The sequence below is a fragment of the Chamaea fasciata genome, unplaced genomic scaffold (assembly GCF_029207755.1).
Source record: "Chamaea fasciata isolate MVZ Bird 193981 ecotype frontalis unplaced genomic scaffold, bChaFas1.0.hap1 SCAF_3, whole genome shotgun sequence".
Taxonomy (NCBI): Eukaryota; Metazoa; Chordata; class Aves; order Passeriformes; family Sylviidae; genus Chamaea; species Chamaea fasciata.
In genome coordinates, this window is record NW_027094088.1 from 44749413 (window position 1) to 44776488 (window position 27076).

General features: G+C 38.6%; 1 protein-coding gene across 2 annotated transcripts in view; it reads right to left on the reverse strand.

Moving 5' to 3' along the window:
- Positions 1 to 846: 846 nt before the first annotated feature.
- Positions 847 to 27076, reverse strand: part of NID1 (nidogen 1) — a 58935-nt gene continuing 32705 nt past the window's right edge. For both annotated transcript variants that reach the window (XM_066178821.1, XM_066178820.1), the window contains exons 10-20: positions 25963 to 26091; positions 23077 to 23220; positions 22224 to 22346; positions 14766 to 14990; positions 13980 to 14152; positions 11846 to 11972; positions 7789 to 7960; positions 6841 to 6998; positions 5396 to 5519; positions 4095 to 4207; positions 847 to 2621 (exon numbers count right to left, since the gene is read on the reverse strand). In XM_066178821.1, coding sequence (XP_066034918.1) covers positions 2500 to 2621; positions 4095 to 4207; positions 5396 to 5519; positions 6841 to 6998; positions 7789 to 7960; positions 11846 to 11972; positions 13980 to 14152; positions 14766 to 14990; positions 22224 to 22346; positions 23077 to 23220; positions 25963 to 26091 — 1610 coding nt within the window. In that variant the 3' untranslated portion in view covers positions 847 to 2499. The remainder of the gene's footprint in view (positions 2622 to 4094; positions 4208 to 5395; positions 5520 to 6840; positions 6999 to 7788; positions 7961 to 11845; positions 11973 to 13979; positions 14153 to 14765; positions 14991 to 22223; positions 22347 to 23076; positions 23221 to 25962; positions 26092 to 27076) is intronic.

Genomic DNA, 27076 nt, shown 5'->3' on the forward strand with positions numbered 1-27076 from the left:
AAGCTTCCCCTCATTTAGTGCTACCTATTCCCAGATATGAAGATACCTGAGTTCCTCAGTCTAAAAACTCAGTCCACAGTAATATTGTTTCTCTCTTTGTGCTACAAAGACTACGCAGAAGCTCACTTATCAACACTAGAAGTTCTGCTGAGGTATATTTTCCTTGATATCTTTGTCATTGCTGATTGATTTGCATAGAATTAGCTGACTAGTGTTTAGTAAATTAATAGTCCTAATGCATGAAGAGGAACATTGTGTTGATTCAAATTTTAAATAAACATAAATCGATGCATACAGTCCAATTCCATGTGCAGTCCCCAGAACAGATCACCAACAATCTCCTGCTCTAACTCCAAATGTCACCCTTTGGATCCCAAAAGTATGCTCGTTGCAAAGCATCTTATCACCCAGAAACCCATACTGGGGCATTTTTGAGCATAGGGATAAATTCTACCCTTTTAATTCTTGTCCTTGTTCTATATTTTCACTGTTAGAAGTCTGAAGTATGGGATAACTGAATTATGCTTACTTGACAAAGGTAAACAAGAATTACAACCAGCAAAAAGACTGAGCCAAAAGAGAAAAAGTCCTGTGTTCTTCAAGCACTCTCATGTATATGTTTTGAAGTATCCTGCTGCTTCCAGAGTACAAAACCCCAACAGCAGCTTTTCCCCCTGTAATGCTGCATCTTGGAAGAGAAGTACCATCACTAGAGTTAGCTAAAACCCAGAACACAACAAGAAAATATATTTGAGACACCACATATCACTTCTTCTGCAGGCATGACATTCTTTTTTATAGAAAATAAAAACCAACCGTTTTTATTGACTGTACTGTAGACACCTGTACAGAGTGTAAACTTTAATATTTCACCAGATATGTGAATACTTCTGGAGAAAGAGTTATCAAGCACCTTCATTTCAACAAATTTTTGATATTTACAGTAAGACATACCTGATTAAGTGTATGAATAGAATGAATTAAAAGTTATAAAAAGTTATACAAAAAGGTCTTTAAAATGTTTATATGCATTGTTATTTTATGATAAATATACAATAAAGAGGAAGATGTCACACAGTTAAGACTCAGAATTGGCTCTTTAAAACTGTCACTGTTGCATCTGAGGGGGGAGTAAGGAAATGGGGATGTTAGCTTACTGCTCTGATCATGACACAGTGAAATGTGCTCTGGCAGGAGCCTCAAAAGCCGTTTTGCTCTGCCACAGGTTGGTTTGGAGGCAAGCTTCCTTCCCAACACACAGCGGGGAAACCAAACTTCACTTCTGGATTTGTACTGTTAATTTGACATATAAGTATGCACTTAGATTTTCCCTCTCCAAACTTACTGGTGATGAAAATATCAGCTTCACTTTGATTTTCAGAACACCATTTTTGATGTTACTGAACACTGGCATGTAAATGGGGCACCACTATATTTTCTTCTTTTAAGCACCAAACCAGAAGTGAGCTGTCTGAAAAACAGATTTTAACTGCCATGGTTTCTTATGGTCTACAAAAAAGCATGGCATGGTTTGCTAAAGAAGAAAGATTGCTAAAATAGAATTCAGAGAGCACTTTGAGGTTTGTAGAATCAAACATAGAAATACTATTTTAAAACCTCTCAGAAAACAAATGTGACCATCCCTTTAAAACCCACTTGTCTCCCAACAAATCAACATCCATTCTTTGATGACCTAACAGCAATTGTTCAAAATATCTAAATTTAGTTTAGTGGTTTTTAGGGAACCACTCAGGAATCCACCTCAAACAGAAGAAAGATAAATCTCTTAAAACCTAACAAAAACTTTAAATATATCCACTAAACAGTGTTGATTATCTCTAACAAATCATGTAGCGTAGGAAAGGCTCACATGAGCCCGGGTGAGAATTATAATCCTTAAAACACATGGATAAAGTACTTCTGTAGTACAGAAGTCAAAAGCTGAGATTCAAGTTTTTGAAGTGAAGTACTGGCAGTGAGAAGGAATGTGGTTTGGCAGTATGTGCTATTAGTGGGTATTTCCCCTCATCTGTTCATTCTTGGGACCCCCTGATTGTTTCTCAGCTAGAGATAAGCCCAGTCACATATCTGATTGGCTAAGCATACCACTTCTGCAGAAAACTGCTGCACATCCCAAGGTACAATTCAGACTCAGGATTTCAGTTGTTCCATTCTCTTTACTTTGTTCTGTGTTTTGTTACTTCAGTTTTGCCACATCCTCCTTGTCTGGAGCAGATGCAACTAAGGCCTCCACAATTACCTTTAAAAGCAAACAGATAATTTTACAAGGAATAAGGTGGAGTTGGACCCAGCCTGGGCAGCTGTATCTAACTGCTACAAAAACAGCTTCTCTGTGTGTGTGTGTCTGCATATGTGCATTGTGGCTTGCTGTCAGCAGCATGGAGCACTTATCTTTAGGGCCTGACTGTTTTGATAGGAGTGAATTGTTAACAGCACATTTCCAAAAGGTGTCTGTGGCTCTAAAGCTTCTTTTAATGCTCAGTTTCTTTCTATACAATCTACTCCAACTGTGTTGTCAGGGCAGCGGCAAGTACGGCCTCCCGGGGTAGCCAAGCAGAGGTGAGTACAACCACCATTATTCACCGTACAGTAGTTATGTCCTGGAAAAAAAACAGAGATGCAAAACCTCAGAGAAAAACAAATGCAAACCCTCAACAAAATCTGAAAGAGACACGTACAAGAGATGTTAAGATTTATGGCTACACTAGGGAAACAAGCCATAATGAGATTAGAAGTGAAAGAAAACTATGCTTCGGGGAGATTAGAGTCGCCATATCCTTTGTGTCAACTTGACATTCACATGAAAGAAAGATCAAGATATCAGAGTGAAAGAGGCAATGTGAGTCAAGTGGGCTGTTCCTTAAATACCCTTCATAAACTGGCCACATGGTCACAGATATTAGAATGAAGAGAAGTGAGTGAGTGAATAGAGAAGTGCAACATAGGGACAAAGTCCAAATGCTACTGAACATCATCCTCAGATACCAACTGTACAAAGACAGAGGAATGATCCATGAAAAAAAAGACAAATAAATTGGGTGGTTGGGGAAGTGTTAACATTTAAGGGTAAAATGAAAGAGAAATCAGTGCCAGGAGCAGTGGATCAGAGAGGAAAGGCATCCATCCAGAAAACCAGTTGAGACAGACATAAGACACAGAAAGAAATGACACCAAGGCTCTGAATATTATAGATATAAGCATATAACCAGAGCACACAATGTTAATTTTACACTGCCTACCAAAATGGATCTGTGACTTAACTAGTAATAACAATATAAGTGATTTCTTAATTAAAATATCTGTATGTATTTTTAGGCTCTGAGCCAAAACTTCCACTAAATTATTTTTTATTGCATATATTGAGTAATTTGAAGAGAAACTATCCTAAGGGGTTTTTTTAGTCCCAAAGTAAAAATAGCACAACTCCTATAATTCCAGCCATATTGTAATCAAAACCAGTGAATGATTCTCCTGTGATTTGCTAAGAATGACGTAACTGCACAATGATACTGCTTCACAAAAACCAAATTATACTTCAAGGGTATCATATTCATCTCTTCCTCCTTTCAATAGCATATCTGAAAAACTTAACATCCAACAGAGCAGAAGGGCCAGCTCCGTTCAGCCACTCTACCACCTGCTGTTTTCTGAACATTCCATTTAGAAAAACACTGGATCTCATTAAGGACATCTGGAAGACCATAATATTTCTGTAGTTTAAACTTAATAAGTGAATAAGACCCAAGCCATGAATATAGCATTGAATTAGAAGACAATATATTAGCATTTTTGACAGGTCAGATGCTCGTCTTAATCATACACATCCTTTCACAAAGGGTAGAGCAAGCCCCTTCTCCCCCTCCAGTTCTGGTTTCAAGTGGCAAATACAACAACTGCTGTTATGGAAAAGAAATTAGGTGGCTTTTAATTTCTTACTAAACAGAAATCTAAGCACTAACCCAAATCTTCACTACTCAAATCAGTTGGCACCTTATAAATAGGAGCTGCTACTAAGTTCATTTATACAGTAAGGTGTTACAGAGCTGTAAAAACCCCAGAATCATCTCGATTACCTCCTGGGCACTGAGCAAAGGCTGTGGTGATTCCATAGAGTCGTGAGCGCTTGTGAGGCTGGAAGTTATCATTTTCTAATGAAATTGTGCGATCCACTGCCACAACAGCATCCCTGCCACATGCAGAGGAAAATGTACAGAAGTGAGATGAAGGTGAAAGTATAGGGGAAAACAAAACAACCCAACAAAATCCCCCCAAAAAACTAACAAAAAACCTAACCAACCAGTCAAAAAAACAAAACCAAAACTGGAGAAAATTTGAAGTTGCTTCTTTTTTATAATCAGGAAGAGATACCAGAAGCAACATCCTCCAAGACACCACCTTTCCTGGACAAACCTAGTATGTTATGACCTTCACTCCAGGCAGCTAGGAAATTTATCAGGGAGACACCTTAATAATTTTGAATTTTCCAATACAGGACAATGTCCCTCTACAGGAAGGATGCATGTGTTGGTAGTTTTGGCACATTTTTCACATTCTGTCCCTCTGACAAGTATTGTGGTATAGCTGACATTGCAGCTACTAATCATAACAATTATGGACAATGATGTGTTTCAGGTGGATCCTGATCCCCAGAAGGAATACAGCTAGTCATATGCAATCCTTCCTTCCTAAGGATAAAAGGGCAGTCAAGTGACAGACCTGTAGCACGCTGCTCCTCAAGCCTGTTCTAGAATAGCACTTCCCAGATGTTAGTTACTAACTTGGAAATCCTCACGCACAGTAATAGCTACTGCTCTGCAATTGATAGCGGCATTTGGGTAAGAGTTTGCTGATAGAGTCCATAAAACCATTTACATCAAGTAAAAATATTTATTTTAAAATGTAGGCACTGGATTTTTTCCCACAAGTTAAAGTAAACATCTAAGTCTTGTTCATATGGCAACATTTTAGAGCATTTGCAATAAAGAAAGTGTCATCAAGATAGGGAACATTTTTTTCCCTTATTTTTGATTGAACATTCATATAATATAGGGCATAGAAAGCCAAGAGTGATGAATGTCTGCCCTCTACAATGCAGCTGCTATAGTTACTGCCCACTCCTTTCCCAAGAATGTTCAGTGTTAAAAGCATTTTCTTCAAGGACAAATCACTACGCTAAAAAGTGAAAACTCAGTTAACTGGCAGCATCAATAGGTCAACTCCACATATCCACTCCACCCTGCATCAGCTATTGCCAGGAAAGCAACAAAACAGGAATGTGTGAGTGGTCAGGCAAGAAATGCTTTGTATCCTTCAGAGTCTACTGGGACAAAAAGCAGATAAAAGTACTCCATAATTTTTTTTGCAGATAATGTACCTTCTCCAGTCTGTATAGTATAAATTCTTCCCATAGCTTGTAACACCAAAAGGATATTGAATCCCTTCAACAATCTTTCGTCGACCAAGCTGATTAGGGTTCATGCATTCCAGCCTCTTGGTACCTAGATGCAGTGAAATAATTAAGCCTTTGAATCAGAACAAGAGAGGTCTCTTCAGGGATGAAAGACAAGCACAAATACGCAAGCATGAACAGGGTAGAAAGTCCTGGAAATCTTTCAGTGTGCCGCTTAGCCTTCCTCCATGTCACGTGTGTGCATGTGCCAAAACTTGAATGGATAAATACTCCAGTGCTAATGCTACTCAGCACACCACTGAAGTTAAAGAAACACAGATGTCCCATGCAGCCATGGTCAATGCTCACAAGCTGAGATTCCTGCTATGGATTCCAGAATCCTCAGATTGGTGTGGAAGCTGACAGAGGGCCTCCTCCATTCTGGAGGGATATTTCAGCTGTTAACTGGTGCCACCTCCTCTGAAAGACATTTTTGCAAAGTTTGTTTGGTGAGCATGTTCCTGAAATATTTGCTGGGTTGGGCCATGAAGGTGAGACTCCAGAAAGAACATCTAACTCATAGATACAAATAAGGTGCAAAAAAGTCTAGCTGCAAAGCCACTGCAGGCTGGGAACATTGCTAATGAATGTAAACACCTGTAGGTTTTCATAAGTAATATGTTTCAGAACTAGACAAAAAAGGAGAAGGTGCAAATGTGAGAACAAGAAAGGAAGAGAGAGAAAGTAACTAGATATAGCAGAAGGAGATACATTTGAAGGTTAGAGAAAGTGTTTTACAGTGAAAAGGAGAGCTTGACCATTTTAGTTTATCCGAAATTTGAAAGGTGCCTTGAAGTGTAAAAGCACCTCCACAGGAAGACATCCCTGCCAGGGTCTACAGGGTGAAAGAAAAGCATGATGCCAAAAGATAAAAATTAAATGAGAATTAAAAGCACACTTACCACCCCCCACCCACGGGTAAGACACTGTCACAAAACTAACAATGGGTTTGTGGCAGAACTTTAATCCCTTGATCTTTTGGGTGCATTGCTTTTTCAAGACTTGCCTCAGTCAAATATAAGCCAGAGTTGGCCTCAGGATACAGGCCTTAAAACAATAGTGCCAGGATGACATTCTGTAAAGCAGATTAGATAAATCTGGGGTTTTCCCTAGTCTTAAACTAACAACTTCTACAAAGCCCTAAGCACTACCTAAAAAAAAAAAAACCACATACAAGGCACACAGACATAGATCTGTTGCATTTCTAGAAAGTTTTGTGATCAGAATTTAAATCCTTCAGCTTGCACACAGTCTCATGTGAATAGCAATGAATAAATCATTAAAGCCAAAAGCCATGGCTGTGCATAATTTCATGATTGGACATACTTACACTACTAATATTATGAAGAAATATCTTAGCCCTCATTTACCTGCATCTACCCAGCACAGCATTGAGGAATAAGGATCAAATGTCAGTCCATTTGGTAACCCAAGATCATCTTTAACAAGAATTCTTCTGTTTGTGCCATCCATGTAGGAAGTTTCAATTTTAGGAGCTTCTCTGTTCCAGTCAGTCCAGTACAAGTTTCTTAGGAAGCAGAAAAAGGCTAGAGTTAAGACAAGGACTAATCTCAAAAGATTGTCATAATTAAGAAAATGCTAAGAACACAAAAGGAACACACAGCCCCTAAATCGTTTAAATAAATAAGAAGGGTCATATTACACTTTGATATAGAAGTCAAAAACGTGTAGTAAAAATGTAGCTAATGTACTTCCATTAAAAACAAAAGGAGTAAGCTCAGACATAAGGACAAATACTTTCCTCCCTTCATTTAGCTTATGATGAAAATGCCAGCCAAAAAGACATACATTGCAACAGTTCTGAGGCCCATTCAAAACATATATCTACATTTTGAGTTCTTCCGTTTTGCTTCCCACCATGTCTGCTCTGGCTAAAGCAAGAGTATTTGGCATACATTTGGGACCCTTTTGGAACAATATTTTTCCTTCCAGTGTACCAAGTAAGCAACACACAATGGAATCAGAGTAGTTTATCCTCAGAGGAGATCCCCAGAGAGAGCTGTTAACTCTCTGATGTTTTGCTATTAATAGCCTTTTTTTAGTGGTTGGCTTTTTTTTTTTTTTGGATGCACATTTCGTGCCTGAGAATATGCATGGGCCTTCAATGGCATCTTTGTTGTTTACTCCTTAACACACACAATTTACTCTAAGATGGAAGTCCATGATGCTTGACCTGAACCTAGAGCCCTACTCCATCAGTGGGGTTCTGCATGGAACACAGGTCCCTCTTCAGTCCATTAAATAATCAGATAAATAAAATCAAGCTTTGCACATGTTTCCTGACAGCACATCCATACCCTCTCACAGGATCCACAACAATTGCTCTGGGGTTCACCAAACCAGTGTCAAAAAGGATGCGACGCTGGCGCCCATCCAGCCTGGCCACTTCTATTCTGTCCAGTTGAGAGTCAGTCCAGAAGATGTTGCGACCCAGATGATCTACAGCTATCCCTTCAGGGCTTCCCAAATCTGCAGGAGAACAGAGAAAAGCATTCCTAGGCATTGTTATTATCCCAAATACACTGTGTCAGCCTCATAAGAATGACCTTTAACAGAGAAGTTTTCTTCAGTGTTCTGGCTGTGGTCCAACAAAAGCTGCTTTATATCACTTGGAAGAGAAACATGCATTTTACCTCAAAGTTTAAATACACAAAACTCTCATAAAGACATAAATTGAAAAGTTCCATATAGAACAAACTTGCCACACATAGAAACTGTACTTGGAGGGGAAAACATAGAAAGAATTGATAACACAGAAAGAAACAGCAGATAGTGTCAAAATCTTATTCTAACATCCTTGGAAGGCCATAAAATGGATTTTATAACCCTTAATATTTCTCCTACTTTAGTACTAGCATACACAGCACCCCTGTGAAAACTGAATTTATGCTAAGTTTACCTGATGAAACAATTAAACAAAATCAAATTCTAAACACTAGAGACAATGACACTAACTAACTAATGCATTCTAGATTCCGTCCTTTGTTTTTGCAGTTATTCTTTTTGGAACACATTTTAGAACTGTATGCGCAGTTTTTCTTGGACAGTTAGTTGTTCCAAAAGCAACAGGAAATAGCATATAATGACCTTACTGCTCTAGCATTAGTAATTTCTAACTTGGATGCAGAAAAAATTTATAGAGCTTAATTCAGTTACTATGAGAAACTGCTGTTTTTTTCAAGGTTCCATTGAAAAAGAGCAGGCAGGCCATGTGGAATTTAAAAAAGCCAAAGACAAGTTTAAAAAAAAAAATCATTCAATTTCAGTTCTAAAAGAAAAGGAATGAATTGTTCATGGTCACTCACCAAAAGAGGCGACGTGACCTTTTATACCGGGCAGCTGTTGAAAAAAAGCACCTTTCAAACGCTGATCCACACACAGAATAGAATGTGTCCTGTTAGCCTTATTTTAATTCTCAAGTTTATTCACCAACAGACATTAAATAAACATTAGGTGACACAAGCAACCTTTCTGGAGAAAAGGCATTTGGCCCAGAACTTCGGGTAGGGCTCTCTAGACTTTGCTACTGTGATGTTGCTGTGAATCACAGTTGCACAATAGTTCAGGCGTCCTCTGCTCTCCCACTCAAGTGGATTACACTTACCACTTTATCTGCACACATGACATTTTTGACTTATATTAATTGCTAAGGAGGTGGAAAGGAACAAACAAGATGTATCCCATTGTTTCTGACTCACAGCTCATGGCCAGAGGGGAGGGGTGGTGGGCAAGAAAGTAAATGTTAATCAGGCATTTCTTTACTCCTCCTGAGGGCTCTTGGGCACACTTTGACTCAGTTATACTGACTTCACATTACTCCTTTATTTCTCTAAGTGTTTCTGTGGAGCTAAACCCATCAGCTTCAAGAAAGCGTCCCAGATATACTTAAGACCCTCAAATGTTCCTTACTCTTTCCTAGCTAATGGCAGAGTCTAGCCTTATTTTGAGGTGACTGTGGCAACAGTCTCTAGTCTCTGGGATCAGAAGATTACTGACTAAATGGTATTGGAGGAGCTCCAAGACTCTTTTAGGAAAGAGAAGACAGTAGCAGGCAAAAGATTTGCTGTCACTGATTCCTAGGAGCCCTTGCTCCCTGACTAGTTTCCTTGTTTCAATTTCCTTATGTCAGCTATATGTTAGGAGACTTACAGAAGTCTAAAGTAAATGTCCCTTCTGTGTGGTTGATAATGAGCCAGACAAAGCTATTCCCCATGGAGGGAGGAGTAAGAGAATATTTAAAGGCTTCATTTATCACCAGTCTTTCCAGAGGCACAAATATGTTCCTGCTGTATTGTCATCAAGTCTGATACAGTCCCAGGCTCTGTCCCTGAGGGCAGGTTTGTACAGACACGCACAGCTGATAGAACTTTGAGCAATTACCGCAGAGGAAAGCTCTCCTTCCTAACCTGCTGCCACAGCTGCAGAGCTGAGAAAGCCTCCACAGCCCATACAGCTGCAGGGATAAAGAAGAACTGGATGGGATTCCACAATTAAACAGTGTTTTTGCAACAAGCACAACTTGGATCACAAGAGCTTTAAAAAAAACCCAACCAAAAATGTAGTACATTCCACAAAAATACGCATGAACTGAAAAAAGCAGTGGGAGCTCACAGGAGGAAGAAGGCAAAGATCAAAACAAAACAAAACAAAAATCTCATGAGTCTTTTGAAGGGGAGATATATTCCTATCTCACGAAATTTGGAAGTTTCAGTTTTGGCCTGCACAGAAGACAACCATTTGAATGCTGAAATATTCAATATTATTTTGATCTGGATCCTTATTGAAATGCCCATTAACATACAAAAAGTAAAGGGAAACATCTCTCCCAGCCTCTTCAGGAAAAGCATTCACATCCTATGCAACCAACAGAACAACAAAATTAATGAGAAAGCTTCATATATACAATATTTATTATAGCAGATAAAACTCACGAGGTTTCCCTGTGCATTGAAACATCTTGAGTTACCTTAAATAATCAATCAAATCTAGCTGAAGGCTTTCACAAATAATTTTCCAACATTTTATACATTGCAAGAATTTCAATGCCTACACACACTCTCAATAGACAGACATTCATATCCATATAAAGTATTTAGCAATGGTAATTTCCCCCATTTTTAAAAGTGCAGATTCTGAAAAAATTCATAAATAATGCAAAGCGAATATCTTTTCCCTGCAGAGTTTCTAAGTTGCACAAGCAAACTCAGGATCGTATTGCAGGTTAGAGTCCCTTTCATATTAAATACGTTGGGACAGAAAAAGAAGCCTTACAAAATACCTCAGCCATCAAGTGGTATAGAAATATGAAGCTCCATAACTTAGAATAGTTAGGGATGGCCTTAAGCTCTCCCTTTATGCTTCCTAGGACAATGGTAGGATCCAAACTACCTAAACTACCTCCATCTATCTGCTGTCCCTAAGAGCCTGTATGGAGTCTCAAAAAGTGACTATTCCAAAGCACAAAGTCCAGGAGGTGATTCTCTACACATCCAAAGAAAACTAAATCAAATTTATTGCAGAGTTTTATAACTGGCTGATCATTTTTCTAAAATAATTTCATAAGTTTTCATAAAATGTCTGCAAAGGATTCAAAGCAAAGGTGACCTCTTTCAGAATCTTGACTTCACAGGTGTTCTAGGACCTTGAGGACACTAGTATTTAAAATATGCCTCCAGCTACTTTTGCTGTCACTTTTTTTTAATGACACCTCCCCCAACCATTCACTTTGTTCTCTAAACTTCTCTTTCCCCTTAGCCCTTTCCACTCAATAAAAGGGTTTAACATCCAAGATGCATGGGCTTGCACTTAACCCTTCTAACAAACATTAACCTGGGCTGCAGTGAGCAGCAGTCTTGAATGTAAGAACAAGATACAAACTGGATAAGCTCTAACTCCATAATACCCTCTAGTCTAATTCTCAAATCCTTGAACAACTACAAAGGGTAAAAACCAAACAAGGTGGCTTTACTCACTTTCCATGTTACAACTTGAGTGGCAGGGATGGGAAAATCACAGCTGAAGTGAATTCTAACAACTTCTCGGCTGTTTGATCCCCAAGCCAAGGAAGAGAGAGCAGAAGGTCTCTTCAGCCTCCATGCTCACTAGTCCCATCTCAACAGAGCAGGCAGCTGACAGGCAGAGCTCAGGAGTGAAAAAAATACTACATACAACAAAATCTCTGTGGTCCAGTACCTATGTTGCTTGGCAGAACAAAAATCAAAGACACCCTCCTATGGTATTCCATGTTAATATATAAAACTCTTAGCTCAGGCAACACTTAGGAAGTACATATTACTAAATTCAGCCTAATACCATTCCAAGGGAGTAGCAAGAGGAAGAATTTTGTGCTGTTACCTGTTTTGATTATGGTTGTTGGTTCCCCGCCATGCAGGCTGGCCCTGCTGATTGAAGGGCCACTGATGTCTGTCCAATAAACAATCTTGTCCACACAGTCATAAGCAACTCCAATAACAACTTTGTCCTGTTGGACAACACGCAAGTTAGATGAGCTTAGGATAAACAACAGTTACTCATCAACAGCATTAACTTATACTTTTAGGTCTCAAACCGGAAGAAACAGAGTTCTTGAGGAAAGGTAGGAAATGGGGAGGGGAGGCCAAGAAAAATCTTTGGGTAACAGTCATTGCCAAATATTTTAGAAAAATACTTCCAGTAAAAAGTCCCTTTTAACTATCAGACATCATTCAGCATTATTCCCAGGAAGCATTGCAGATATTGAGCTGAACAGTTTGTCTGACTTCTACAGCTTCACCTGGATACCCATCTAAAAAAAGTTCATGCTGACATTTTACTGAGTCACCCTTTCATGTATGTTTCCCTTAAAGGGAGAATAATAACTTCTATCAAATCTGACTTGCACTGAAATCCAAGTAATGCATTATAGCTGCGCTTCCTATGTAGCACCATTTAACTCTAAAAAGTTCTAGCCAAGTAAGGTTTTAAAATAAAAGTTAGCTTAAACGAATAATACATAAATCATTCTGGTAGAAAGAATATTCTCAGCAACAAGAAACATTTATATGCAATTTTTCAGGCAGAAAGAAGATAGGACTAGAGTTTGAGTTTAGACTTCAAATTCCCTCTTCCAGGCAAATCAAAGAGACTATGAGGGTAAAGCAACAGTTGTACATGGATTCCCAAGTCTGTCACTGTTGCTGCTTTTGCAACACAGCTTCTTAGAAAGATGTTTCAAACCCGTGAATTAAAACAGATGCACTTCTGCATCACTGTGCATTAGTTCTGTGGGTTGCAGAACAATCTAAATACCTTGGGTGCCACTTTGCAAATACACAACACAGCCAACACAAAGTCAACAATGCTAGCAGAGACTGAAAGTTTCCTTTTAATTGAAAGTTTCAAGAAAGAATTGCATCTTATCTCTTGGAAGTTCTTTACTCAAGATACCTCTAATTAATTAATTAAAATTAGATCAAGTAAATAATTAGACTAGGTGACAAGTATTCAGAATCATGTCACCTTCAGCCTTATGACACCATTTTTTATACAGCATTTTACCTTTTTTATGTTACTGCAGCAGCATTTTACATAAGGAATAAAACCTTGATTTTACCCTTACATCACAGCAATTTATGGTACTATGTAATGAAATGAATCTGTGCAATTTACAATTTAGCCAGTATTTGATTTACTAACTACTCAGTTGTATATATATATATATATATATATATATATATATATATATATATAAAGAGATCAGCATGCTACTTGACATTGACATCTATTATAAATAAGGTGACACTGGAATGAAAACAAAAATCCTAGGCCTTGGGCAAAACAAATGAATGTGATAAAACTGCCAGTGAAAAGGGCTGGCATGTGACACAGGTGGTGGAAAAGAGGAAAAGAGAGGTTCTCAGCATCAGGAATTCATTTTCTAGGAAAAAGGACTCTCAAGACGGTAATAAGAAGCATGGGAAAAAGATCTACCACCCACCGGGCTTACACATGGGGAAGGAAGCAAAAAAAAAGAAGAAAGAAAAATATATGTCTAGCCAAGAAGTAGAGACAACTGACTGAAAAAAAAAAGGAATAGATTAAGACTTACGAAAAAAAATTTGAGGGAGTACTAAAGGAAAAAAGGGCCTCTCTACCTACTGCTATTGTAGGTCTCCTAAACTTTTATACCAGAGTCAGAAAGTCAACAGAATTGTGAATAGAGAGAATTTTACATGAAGAATTGCTGGAGGCATGTGAGATTAGATTTTTGTATTGTGATCTATTGTGAGCCATCCTTTAAAACGAAATAATTATTTTTCTATGCCTTAGGTTTAAGATTTTTGACTAGTCAGGTCAGGAATTTTCAGTAACAAATTGATGGGATACTGAAATTTTGATGAAGAGTAAAAATTGTGTTTTCAACTTAAATTATCGAGGTGTATAGACAAACAGTAGCTTTCATCTCTGGAATAGTCTAAAAAACATGGACTTAGTATAGTAAATTACTTACTGGAATGTGCAAGAGGGCTTTAGCACCATTTTTCTTCATACTGTTTCCCTCTAGTGGAACATGTTCAATTTTACCACTTTGGGCAAAAAGCAAGTGCGTTCCTGGCGGCAGAGGGACCGTATCTGGTCGAACAGAGGGCCCAACGACAACAGGAGGAGCAGCTGTGCTCAGACCTGGGTAATAGAGAAGGAAATAGATGGGGAAAAAATTAGCTTGCACACCACAACAAGGCTCCTTATTATTTGCAGAGACACAATGACAGTCAGACTGCTTAGAAGGAAACAGCCCTATAAGTAGACATTAATAACTATAATCAGATGCAGAAAGCTTCTGAAATTTTCCCCTTGGCTGACAGAGAAGGAGCAATTGACATAATAGGTCTTTTCATGTTTAGCTCTTGTAATTGCTTTTTGCTTCAAATGTTTAGAAAAATCTATCTTGTTTTGCAGCTGAAGTGAGGAAGACGTAGGAAGGAACATCCTTCATTTCCTGAGGCAAGTCAGCTATTACAGCTCCCAGAGGGCAGAGACTATCTGGGCCTCTCACCATTTCAAGGCAAGGAAGAAGTTAGAAAACCTTATTCAGAAGCTTACCACAGCTGTCCAGATGCCCCAGCTGAAGGAAAAGTGTGTGTTGGGGCATGAGACATAAACTCCACTGGGACAGCAGAAATCTGCATTGCTCCAAGGCAGTGCTGTATCTCAGGGAAGGACTAAGCCCCACATTTGGGAGACATGGAGTCAGATGGAGAGATACCCACAGGAAACAACTGGTTCAGTGACTTACATGGTGGTCGAACTCCTGGACCGCTTCTGGTGCCATCAATCTCATTTCCATCCCTATCCACACACCAACAGTATCCACTGCCAGCATGGCACTGAGTGGGTAGGTAATTCCCATGCTCATCACACTGGGGAATGAAGTGACCAACCCTTACATCCCTCGGGAAGAAAGCACCTCCACTGCCAAGAGCTACTTCACGTTCATGCTGGCATTTGGTCTTTTCTACGTCTGGGGGAAAGATAACAGAACAAAACAAATTCCAGTGAATATTTCTGTTTAGCTAATAACTACAATCCATTAAAAGTTAATATGTGCTGACCATGTATACACAAGAATTCTTATCTTTAGTGAAACATGACACTGTTACAAACCTTGAAAGCATGTAACTTCAAAACAGCTTCAACGAGTCTGCCCTATGTGAGTGTGACACATTTGCCTTAAACTTGTTTTATCTTTCACTGCCTAGTTTAAAAGAGAACCAACAGGTCCCCTGCATTTTCCTTCATTGAAGGGTCATAAACAGAAGCTGGAAAACATGGTTGCTCTCCTTGAAGCAGAGGAGCAAAACATTCTTTCTGACTTTTGACCCTGATGTCTACTCATTGGCAACTATCCGTGGGCCTTGAAATGTGACTAATTAGAGAGACTCTACAGCAGCTGAAGGTTTTTTTGTAATGCTAAAAGTTGAGATTCCCTTCAAAGCCCCAAGAGAAAATCACACCATGAGGCAGATGCCAAATTCTCTACAGATCTCAGGAAGTGAAGCAATTCATTGCTCTGATGTACATTAGGTTTTTATAGTTCAGTTATGAATTTTGAGCACTCATTTGATTCTTCTGGATCTAAGAAAAGAATTGCGGGGACTGGTTTTCCACTCCCTGGTGAAGCACAGAGAAATATATTATGCACATTGGCTACACCACATGCATATATGTTACGGCAGAGGCTACAGAGGAAAGAAACTTTTCAGATGTCAGGTCAGGACATACAGGGATCTGGCTCTATATGTTTCAATTTTGCAAAATAGTCTGAACTAAAATTTACACCTTCTTATATTATCTAGGATGCAGCAGGGAAAGTCATCGGGATCTATATATCTTCCAGAAGCCAAACAGCATAATGAAATCAAAAGAATTCAATAAAAATAATATATTTCCTTCTCCAGACAAAGAAATCTGGCTTGGTTTTACCATACACTTGAGATCCCTGGGAGAGAAAGATGTAATTATGGGAGAGTATCCTTTCCCTGTCAATGATTTCTACAGACATTTAGAAATACTTAGCACAAAGTATTTCTAAATTTACATTACATTGAACATTTACATTACACTGCCATTTATTCCTTTCCTTGTTTTTACACTGCCTGATGGACAGGATTAGCTTTGTGTGGCTCAGGCTAGACTGACCCCAGCTGAGCAAAAAGCTAATCCCATGCATCTACAGACTGTTATGGTGTAAATCTATGTTCTGTAAAAAAGAAGGGAGGTTTTTATTAGTACTTAAACTAGTTATGCAAGAAAAAGCTTTGGACAAGTTTCATGCACCTGGACATAATTAGAGAAATATAAATTTCTGGAGAACAGCTCACTGAACAACTGAAATATTTGGCATCACTTTTAATGTGGGTGGTGGAGAACCTTGAATCAACCTACAAAACCAGGCCCTGTGGGAAAGCCTCCATTATCTGTCTCAGATTTTGTTTTCATGTATTCAGTGTCCTAGGCAGTATGCAGGTAAAAGAAATGTGGCTTCCACTAAACAGATGGTTTTGCCACAGGTTTTTTTATTCTAAACTCTCATTATAGGCACTGCTCACAGGAGAAAGCAGGGAGAAGACAGAGTATTGGTAAACTACCCCCCACGCACATTTTTGTCCAATGCAGAAAAAAATTCATAATTGCATTCCTATCAGCTTTGAGAAACACTATTAAATCCTCCTCAGTAGAATATAAAAACAAAGGTAGAAACTGTTTCTTTTCTTCTTTGCATAGGAAACTCAAAAAAATAGGGTATATACCAACAGGTTACATTTTTAAAATCAATATTCTATATGAATTAAGGAAAGGAGGATGTATGCACTCCCAGAAAGGACCCAGTGGTTACACATGAAATATATTAGTGTCGTTTGTGACTTGAAATATCAGTATCTGTTCTAATTTCAAGACAATGTTCAGATTAATATCTGCAGATTTTACTCAAGAATTCTGTTTGTATTTTTTAAGAGAACTGAACTTGCAGTGATCAAGACCAATTTCACTAATGGTCTACTTATGTACTTAACAACGCTAAAGTCAAGAGACCTATCAAAACAAAATAAATTTCAAAATTTGTACTGAATTTCTAGAAGGCAAGCATATGATCGTTTCTTTCTAAAAAAATCCATCAATGCTGAATTTTTACTTGCATAAAAATATTTGCATCAATTTTGCAAGTTTTAAATTGCACTAATTAACTCTCTGAAATTAGTCTAGCTATGGCAGAGTTTGAAAGATGAGATTGACACAACAAATAAAGCACATTTCCTGCCTTGAGGAGCTAACAGCACAAGTTAGACAAACTGGGTAACAAGAAAGGGCACATATTTAGATAGCACAAGGGCTACTTTGTAAGACAGCAAGCAGACACAAACCTAAGAGCCAGTAAATTTCCTTCACTACAGCAGCCTAGATGTGGTTTCTTAATGAGCCTGCCTTTAACATAAATACTGTAGCATTTAATCCAGTCAAGAGTCTTCAAAGATACAGAACAATTGGCATTAGGAGAGTTCTCTGATCTCGTGATTGGCATGAAGAAAAAGTCCATTAAATACAACTGGTAGTGCCAAGAGCAAATAACACCTATCTGGTGCAATGGTGCTGTTACATCTACTACTGCACCTGATTGTAGCAAATGGAAAACAAGCCATGCCTGTTTCAAGGCTCCATATACAGGGATAACTAGCCCTGATTTTCAGGAGGTTCTTACCATTCTTGAAACCCACATTAGAAAGGCAAGGCAAATGATCCTGTCAATGATGATAAAAATGGTATACACCAGGATTAGTTCACTCTGTCAGAGATGAAACAACCAGTAAAAGCAGGACCTAGGTAATCGTTGGTGATGAAAAAAAAGCAGGGGTGACATCAGCTTTTCATTAACAGCAGGATCAAGTTACAGTACTTTCCAGTGTATACATTTAAACATAACCAATTGGCATTTGCTGTAAAATTAGTTAAAACCCCATCCTCACTGGGTTTTGGTGCAGTTGATGCTTGATTGCTGAAGGTAATGCAGTGACTCAATAGTTTTGTGTTTTCCTGTGGAGCTCTATTTATGCCCACAGGACTATATCATATTTGAAACTAAGCACTTAAATTGGCAAATAATAAAAAACCGAAAGAAATAGTCTGAGTCAGAAGTCGTATGTCATGAAGTAGCGGTATCTTTAGTAAATTCCCATATTACCTTAGTCTTGCTTTTAAATATCCATATTAAGAAATTTAATTCCATCATTTGGATTTCAGAGGAAGATATACAACCATAGGTTGCATCATTTGTGGAAGTGAAACAGGCCACGTAAGAATTACAGGATGTAAATGTAAAGTCACACTTCTTGGAATAAACTGTGTAGACAAGCCTCTAAAGATAGACTAATCTTTGAAACTACAAGCTGAAAAAGCTATTAGCAGATCACAGCTCAGTGCTGTAGGGATTGTGAGAAGGTATAAAAAATAATTCAGCATATACAGAGGGAATATACAGGCATAGAGAAGAATATGAGGCTGGGGAGATGATTCAAGAAATACTGCATCCAGCTCTGGCAACGACAGTTCAAAAGAACAATGAGAAATTGAATGAGTATACAGAAAAATGCTCCTAAGATAGAAGCTGTAGAGCAGAACAGAGAACAAAGAACAAAAGTGCAATGAAGAATTTGTGTCCTGTGGAACAAAGTACAAGTCAGACTAGATACATAGAATGGTGCATCCTGAACTTCAGCTAAATGTATATCCTTCTTCAGAAGAATTAACTTACATTTGATGAGTATTAAACATTTTTTTCAGTTGATTAACAAATTACCAGTAGCAATCTGGATTTTAAAAGTCACTGAAATATATTATGGAATTTGTAAAAATGAAAATGGAAATAGCCTGAATATGGAAAGATGAGATGAAAAACATATGCACACATTTCTCACATGTGTGAAGAAAGAAACAGAATGGAGTAAAAACCAAACTAAAGATATTTACAAATATTCAAGGTATTTTTTAGTCATAGAGGACTGCTCTTATAGCAGCAATGTAGAAAATGATTTATGGACTTTCCTTAAAAAAGACGGAAGCTGAGTAAAAGGATGAGAAACTAAGATGTATGGACTTCCCTTATTCAAAGACTTATATTGACATTTTTATTTGCTATCCTCAGATGTTGGAGGGAAAAAAAAACCACAACAACAAAAAAAAGAGAAAAAGCTTCCCTTTGTCTTTTCATTTTCCTTTGTAATTCCTCACTTACAGTTTTGTCCTGCTAAGTGTTTCTCATGTGAAACCAGTTGCATACAGATGATCAGAGAACAGCTCTTAACAGTTCCTAGTTCCAAGAATCCAGGCTTGTTTCTGTTTAGTAAACAGTGTCTGGGGTCTGCAGGGGTAGAAACACTCAGACATCTGGGTTTTTTTGAAATGGAAAAATGAAGCGTGAGGAAATAATGAAGTACAGACTTTCTTAATAGCTGGGAGCAGCAGGACATTCCAGCATCATTAACTCTTTCATTAACTTGCCTGTTCACTCCCACAGACATTCCCATGTGTGTGACTCAAATCCATTTTTCCTTGTTACTCTACTTGTTTCAAGAGTTGCCATTGAGATTTAACAGTAGGCTTAGTATAATAATAAAGACACAAAAAAAGCAAGTAATTCTACACATGGGTTGGAACAGAGAACAGCAAAAAGAATTGAGTATTTGGATGAATGAAACTTTCCATGTTACTAACAACCAGGAAAAACTTCAGTTACTACACTGCGGCTTATTAGATCAAAACCTTGGTGGATAAAAAGGGGGAGAAAGGGTCTCTAATTACTGCTGAATACAATACAGCCTCCTCTGCAATCTCCATTTTGAAGCAACTTACTTTACAAATCGAGTGCTAGAGTAAACTAAACTACATTTGTGAGGCTTCAGAAGGTATAGCCTGTTTCTGTCCCTGACAATGATTAACTGATGGATCTACCCATTCCAGAAGCACTAAGTTTTAGCAACAGATGACACCCCAAGGGCAGCTATTGTTCTATTAACTCTTAAGAAGGGAGCAGTTGCTAACTTGTAAACAGTGCCATTGCTGCAGACTAGCTGGGCAACACAGATACTTTGTGCCTCAGTCACAATTCAGCAAATGTGAGACTTCTTATCAACACAGATGTCTTTTTACTGCTCAGAACATTTAATAAGCAGAGATAATTGATACAAGTGTTTCTAAAAGCCTGTCTTCTACTGGTAATACAAAACCGTGTTAAAAAAAATTATCAGTGAGGCATATATGAAGACTAACAAAGCCTGGCAGATCTCCACCCACTAGAATAATAGATACAAAACTCTTAAAAATATTTTGTTATTACTATTAAAATTGTGACATGGAAAAATTCCCATTCAAGATGTAGTTGTGTTGAGCACAGAAAGTGAAGAAGTGTACAGGATAAGTAGGAAATAAAGTTACTACAAAATAACACCATGTGATTAGCAGTTTAGTAGACACACTAACCACTGCATAAGAAAAGGTGTTAAAAATAACACAAAACCCCCTCCTACTGAAGTAAATCACCACATTTACTCAGAAGAAATCGTGTCCTTGTAATAAAGTTAATTGATTGCAAATATCAGTGTACAAAACACCTATTTAATCTCCAAAGAGCATGCGGAAGACATGAAAACAATGTTTTTGCCTCTACAATTCTGCCTGAAGAACTGGGAGCTTTAGGGTTTGATTTGCTTCAAGTTATTCACATCAAATTTCTCCTCTAGCAGAAATAATTTTGTTTTTATCAGCTGGATAGTTAGCTAAATATTTTGACACAGGTCATAAACACAAGTTAGTTCCTTATTCATCTGGCAATAAAATGAAAATTCACATGGGTGATTATGCATGAAATGTTAGTTAAAAATTATATTAAAAGACTTACAAAGTGGTGCAAGCTACGCCTCAGAATTAAGCACTTCAAAACTGCCTGAAATTTACCTATGATATAAAAATCTACAAGTACGGGGTGCTTTCACATAATGGGTTACTGTGCACATGGTGAAGTGCCATGTAAATATGATCTAAAACTAGCATCAGCTTTGTGATTTTTTTTTTCTTTCCTCTGTACAACGTTTTGCCTTTTGGTTTCAAAAAACTGAGCATCCAATTGTGGGAAAAAAAGTCATAAATTCAGAATTAGGGAATATAGAGGCAAGATAAAAATATTAAGTCTCAGGTAGTAATATCATGCCACCCAGACAAGCACTTTGAAGCAAGCACCTCCTCTATTAAAAAAAAAAAAAACACACAACCAAAACAACCCAACCAAAACCCCCAAACCCTTTCTTTCCTTTTGGCCCTAGGATATTCCTGTTACTCTTGACTGCAGTTTGATTTGCAGTCTGTTCAGAGATGCCCAACAGCAAGAATCTTAGAGGAAGAAGAACTGGGTTTGAATATACTGAGAAGTTAGGCTGTATTTCCTGGATGAAAGAGTCACCATCTACAAAACCTGAGTGCCGACCCATAGGTTAGCCATGCTGTTGAATTAAAGTAATATAACAATGTTACTTTGTGCTCCAGTGTTCCTTCCTTCCTTTTTTTTTTTTTTTTTTAAGCATACCTTCAAGTTGACTTTTTACTTCAAGCCTCAAAGTACAATGGAGAAACAGAAACAGAAGGGTGAGGGTAAAGAACTTTCTCCTGAATAGAGAAGATGGATAAATACAGAAACAAGTAAGTGCCAGCTGGAAACTGCAGTCTTTCTAGACCACAGGCTATATGTGGCATGTAGGCACCTAGATCTCCCTGCAGACAAGAGCCTCGTGACTTTGGTCTCATTTTTCACTTTTCCCCTGTAAATCTTGTATTCGTTTGCATTGCCAACAATTCCAGGTATTTTATGGTAAGTGGTTACTGAGTATGCAAACCAAATCACCCCCTTGGTCAAACCTTTACACAAGGCAACATCAAAAGATAGTATCAGCTTGGGGCTGAAAACTGCTGAGGGTAGAAAAAACAAAACATAAAATGGGACATTGAGCAGGATATCATGAAAAATTGATAGCAGTCAGGATACAGTTTTGACATAAGCTTGGTAAAGCCCTAAACTTGAAAGACTTGAGAAAATAAAGACACCAATGTGGCATAAGGTACTGTGTTTCAGAAGGGAACCAAATTAGGATATATAGCCTCCAAATCCCAAATTATGTTTCTGGTCCAACTTTCAAGAACTATAGAATTTTACCTCCTAACACACATCGGAAACCATCCCCACGATAACCTGCCTTGCAGTGGCAGCTGAAGGACCCAGGAGTGTTGTAGCAGAAAGCATCTGGATGGCAGTGGCCCTGTTGACATTCATCTACATCTGCAAAAGAAAAGATCAGTCTCAGGTGAGTGTTCCTTCTGATGGACAAGTCAGAGTGACAAAATAAAGTACAAACCTGCCACATTTTCAGGCTATCTGATTAGACATACAGACAGTTCTTCGGAAATACATCTACTACAGAAACGCAAGGGAGATAAAAAATGGAGCTGAGGGCCTGTATTTTAGGTTTTCTATCTCAGCAAATCCCAGGATTCTCCTGTTCCAAAGGGTAATAGACATAATTAACTCACACACTACTTTAGACATATATGTCCATACTTCCCAAAGAAATGACTTAACATAGGAAGAGAAGTACGATTTGGCTAGCCATGTTTCCAACATGTAATTAGGTAAAGCTGCTCCCCCACCACACTCAGACAGACATGAAACAGAATGCAAATTTTTTTTATATAGTCTAGGCATTTTGTTTCACCACCTTAGTAATTTAAACCAATACAGTGCAAACAGTTGCAGCAGACAAAGGTCTGTAGCTGCAACTACTGCAATTTCTGCAGTTATCTCATCTTGGACCTTCTATAGACCAAACAGTGAAGAAAAAATTCAAAAGCGAGAGGAGGAAAAGAGAAATGCTTAATAAAAATTCCTGCCTGAGAGACTCAGACTATGAAATTTCCTACTTGGAATGACAAGTAGGTATAGGACACGGCAAAGAGCAGCTCAGTAGTGCAATGAGGAGTATAAAAGCCCCCCAAGGAATGGTGCTACCCACCCTCACAGGTGCGCCCGTCTCCAGAGAAGCCAGGCAGGCAGGTGCAGATGTAGGCGGACCCTCCGATGTTCACACACTGAGCACGCTGGGGAATGTCACAGTTGTGTGTGCCCCTCTGGCAGTGGTTTACCACATGCTCCACAGCTGCAGGTTAAATGCGTAAGAGAGGAGATGAAAATCTGAACTTTCCTTCACTAAGTCTAAGCCTCATAGTAAGTTCATACGAGAGAACAACATCTGTGAAAGATTACAGAACAGAAAGGAAACAGAGAGGTTTTTGCTTTGAGGATTTGGATTATTTTTTCTCCCCGAAATCTCTCCTTTCAGTGGTGTTAAATCTTATTAATGTTTTACAATGAATTGACTGTCCTCAGCAACTCACAGGTGCTTCTTAATATAGAATGGGGCAAAAAGGCTACCATAGTGACAGATCCTAATATCCATATCAGCTTTGTTTATGAAAAGGAGTCCTGAGTGAAGAAATCTCAGAGCTACTTCACATGTTAGCTAAGTGGCCAGTTCACCACACTGGGAATAATTTAGATGACCTGCTACATTAACCTTGTACTGACCCAGGGCTGCTGTCACTTGGCAACAAATAGGAGCTGTGACTCACCCAATGGGAGATAAACATATTTGTCAACTACTGGAGAGATCTGGGACCAGACCTACAGCTTTTCATAACCCTCTCATGTTGACAGCTGGGGCTCTGACGGCACTGCACTACTTCGCACACAAATTTTTTCAGGAAGTTGCTGGAGCTCTGCCTGTGCTTACCTGTGATGTGGGACAACAGGAAAGGAAACCATGGTACTTGAAATAGGAAGAGGTAAAATACTACAAAAAATTTGGGCCTGTCCAGTGTGTACATCTAGTAACAGACTTCCAGCTGCTCTAACAGAGGCTGCTGTAACACTGAGACTGTCTTTATACAATTATGGCAAGGATTTGACAGGCAGCCAAGACAAGACTCTACAATGTTCATTTCATCACAGCACACAGATGGAAACTACCACAGTGTCAGCAGGGAAATAACAAAAATCTTCTATCAGAGCCATATCGGAAAACACTAATTTTTTCTGTTTCTCTGGAGGAAACGACATCATTTTAGAATCATTAATATCTTGAGTAAGTTTTGGATTGAAAAGAAATTCATTAAGAACAGTATTATAAATACATAAGGTAAGAGTTGGAGCTCAAAGGGAGTCCCCAAGTCTTTCTGTTTCTCATCCTACAAATAGGAGGACAAGATTTATTTACAACTCTCTTATAAAGCTACCCAGTGAATCACACAGCTGGTATGAAAAAAAGTGCTAGTTCCAAAAAATGCTGAGTCAGAACTGGTATCCCAGAGCAGAGGGTTGCTGTTCCCATTCAAATTCTCTGTAGGTAATAAGACCCTCTACAGTGAAAAGATTACCATGACACTTATTCTCAATATGTTGGGAAATTAGAGTTTTTCTTCCCTCTTTTCAGCCTTAAAAATGCAATTTGGTTTTGGTTGAAGGAAGGGATCAAACTGAAATCCTTCAAGCTGGGCAAGGAATTACTTAGCACTTGCTAAAAGTGGAACATCAGCTTCATGGGAAAGTGGTGGAGTGAAGCTGGTGAGGTCATGGCTGGAGGGAAGAATGTTCCCTTTCAGGTCCAAGTCACAAAAGTTGGACATAACAGAGGGACCATAAAGCTGCTCTTCTACATCTCACACTGTCCCTTCCAGTGGCCTTGGTAGAAGGAGTGCTTTTTATGACTGTTCTGCAACAGAGACTTAGGGCGCACTGTGACTTAGGGAACGGACCTGAACCATAATTCTTACTGGAGTAGAGAAATTTGGCTTCTGACAGAGTGTAATACACGCACGCAAAGTCACAAACTCAAGGGAAGTAATGCAGCTCTCTGCTGTAAGATGAAGACTCCTCAGTCTTTGCTAAAGAACAGTCTTTGCTATGATGAGCAAGGACCTGGATGCATTAGCTCATCAAAGAGTAGCTAAACTTCCACCACAAAGCTGTCACAGCAGAAGCAAAAAATCTTCAGGTGGTATCACTTCTTTCCAAAAGAAAGAAGAACTTCAAGCCACACTGGAAGTATGAGGCTTCCAGCCACACTGGAAGAGTGTGTAAAGGTTTTGTTGGTACAGAATTACTGTCAGGTTGCAAAGAAAAAAATTCTAACAAGAAAAAAAATCTAATCTCCATCCTATCCTGACAGCTGCAGCTCTAGAGGTAGAGTCATTATACCTCTTTTGTTATTTGTCATTATCCCTCTTCTATCTACCATTTGTGGATTCCTTTTTCCAAAAGGAATTTCTACAACTTGAGTGAAAAATGAAGCAAAGAAGGAAAAGATATCCCTTGTTAAGACAACCTTAGTCTAGCAAATACAGATTAACTCAGCTTTCCTCCAGAAAAAAAAATTAAATTACAGAAAAAAAAACTCATTCAGTGATAACTACTGAATTTTTTATTGGTTCATTTAAAATGAGCTAAGCGCCAAATTGCGAAGATTTGAACAGTGAAGTGATCTGCAGCTACAATTCCTTTTCATCATGATAAATTATCACTTCAGAATAAGTCTGCAACAGCCAAGACACACTGCTTTATAACTATGCACTGTCTTGCTCAAGGGATGAACCTGTAACTGAAATCTCATCTGTTAAATCGAACTCCGGATCAGACATAACAAACAAAACACAAATCCCCCGAAAGTCAAAAGCACAGCACTTAGAAAATGCAGAAAACCCAGTAATCATGAGCTGCAGCACAAACTCCTGAATTCCACTCATTAGAAATCAGCACGGATCGTGACGAACTGTCTTCTGTCCCTGTGAGATGGATCACAGCCCAAAGGCTGGGGGGCAATGCTTTTAAGAAACACGAAACTCACCAACACAAGTCCGCCCATCTGCTGCAAACTGGTATCCCTCAACACACTCGCAGCGGTAGGTTCCCGGCTGGTTGTTGCAGTCTGCATTGCTGCCACACAGCCCTGGCTGCTCTGAACATTCATCAATATCTAAGGTATTAAAAGGATCTTGGTTATTACAAAAATGCTTTTAATGTAGATGCCAGAAAAACAGAAACTGGGGAACTCTAGATTAACAGCAGTCTTCTGCACTTAAGCTTGGATAGACCATACCTCTTAAGAGACATTAATAACCTGAAAATAAGTATTGAGGTAACTGTGTTCTCAGCTAATCTGCACCAAAAAGAAGAAAACAAACCAGAAGTTCTACCATGGAATAATAAGGGGAAGGCACAGGAAATTGCAGAGGAAAGAGAAGCCAAAGAAAATGCAGTCTTAGGTGATCAGAAGCAATGATAACTACTTGGGGAGCATGAACTCCAGGAAAGGCTTCCCCTTTCATTATCATACACATCTCTAATCCATTGCTGCCCAACTCACAGCACCAGAGGACTGGAAAGAACAATGTGATGTCGTTGCTTTCATTTGCAAGCTGGTTAAAGGGTTGGAGCGGAAGGAGAGTTGTGCTATGGGTTTTAAACCTCCCCCAAAAAATTTTTAGGTAATAGGGATGATACATTTCATTAACACACTTTCACCTCTTGAAAACGGCAACTAGTGCTGTGATTTAATTGCAAGGCAAAACCCAAATACACTAGGAATACAGAGCTAGACAGAACTGGGAAATATGAGTCCTTTTGACCAGAAATGGATTTTCAAAGTAGATCATGAAAAAGATTATTTCAATGAATTGCATATATCTGTGCTCTGTCCACAACTGCATTTCCTATTCCTCATGTCCCTTGAGAACTTTTAACCTAGTTGACTCATTTTAACCAGACCTTGCATTAGAATAATTTTCTCACAACTAAATTCCCACATGTTTCATAAAAAGATGAACTGGATGGGAAAGATGCTTTGCAAAATAGGAAAACATACTCTTCAAGACAGTCAAACTTGCTTACTTTGATTATTGAGATACACAGCCCAGCAATGCTCTAACCCTAAAACCAGCCTCTCAGGGCAGTTCATTTTG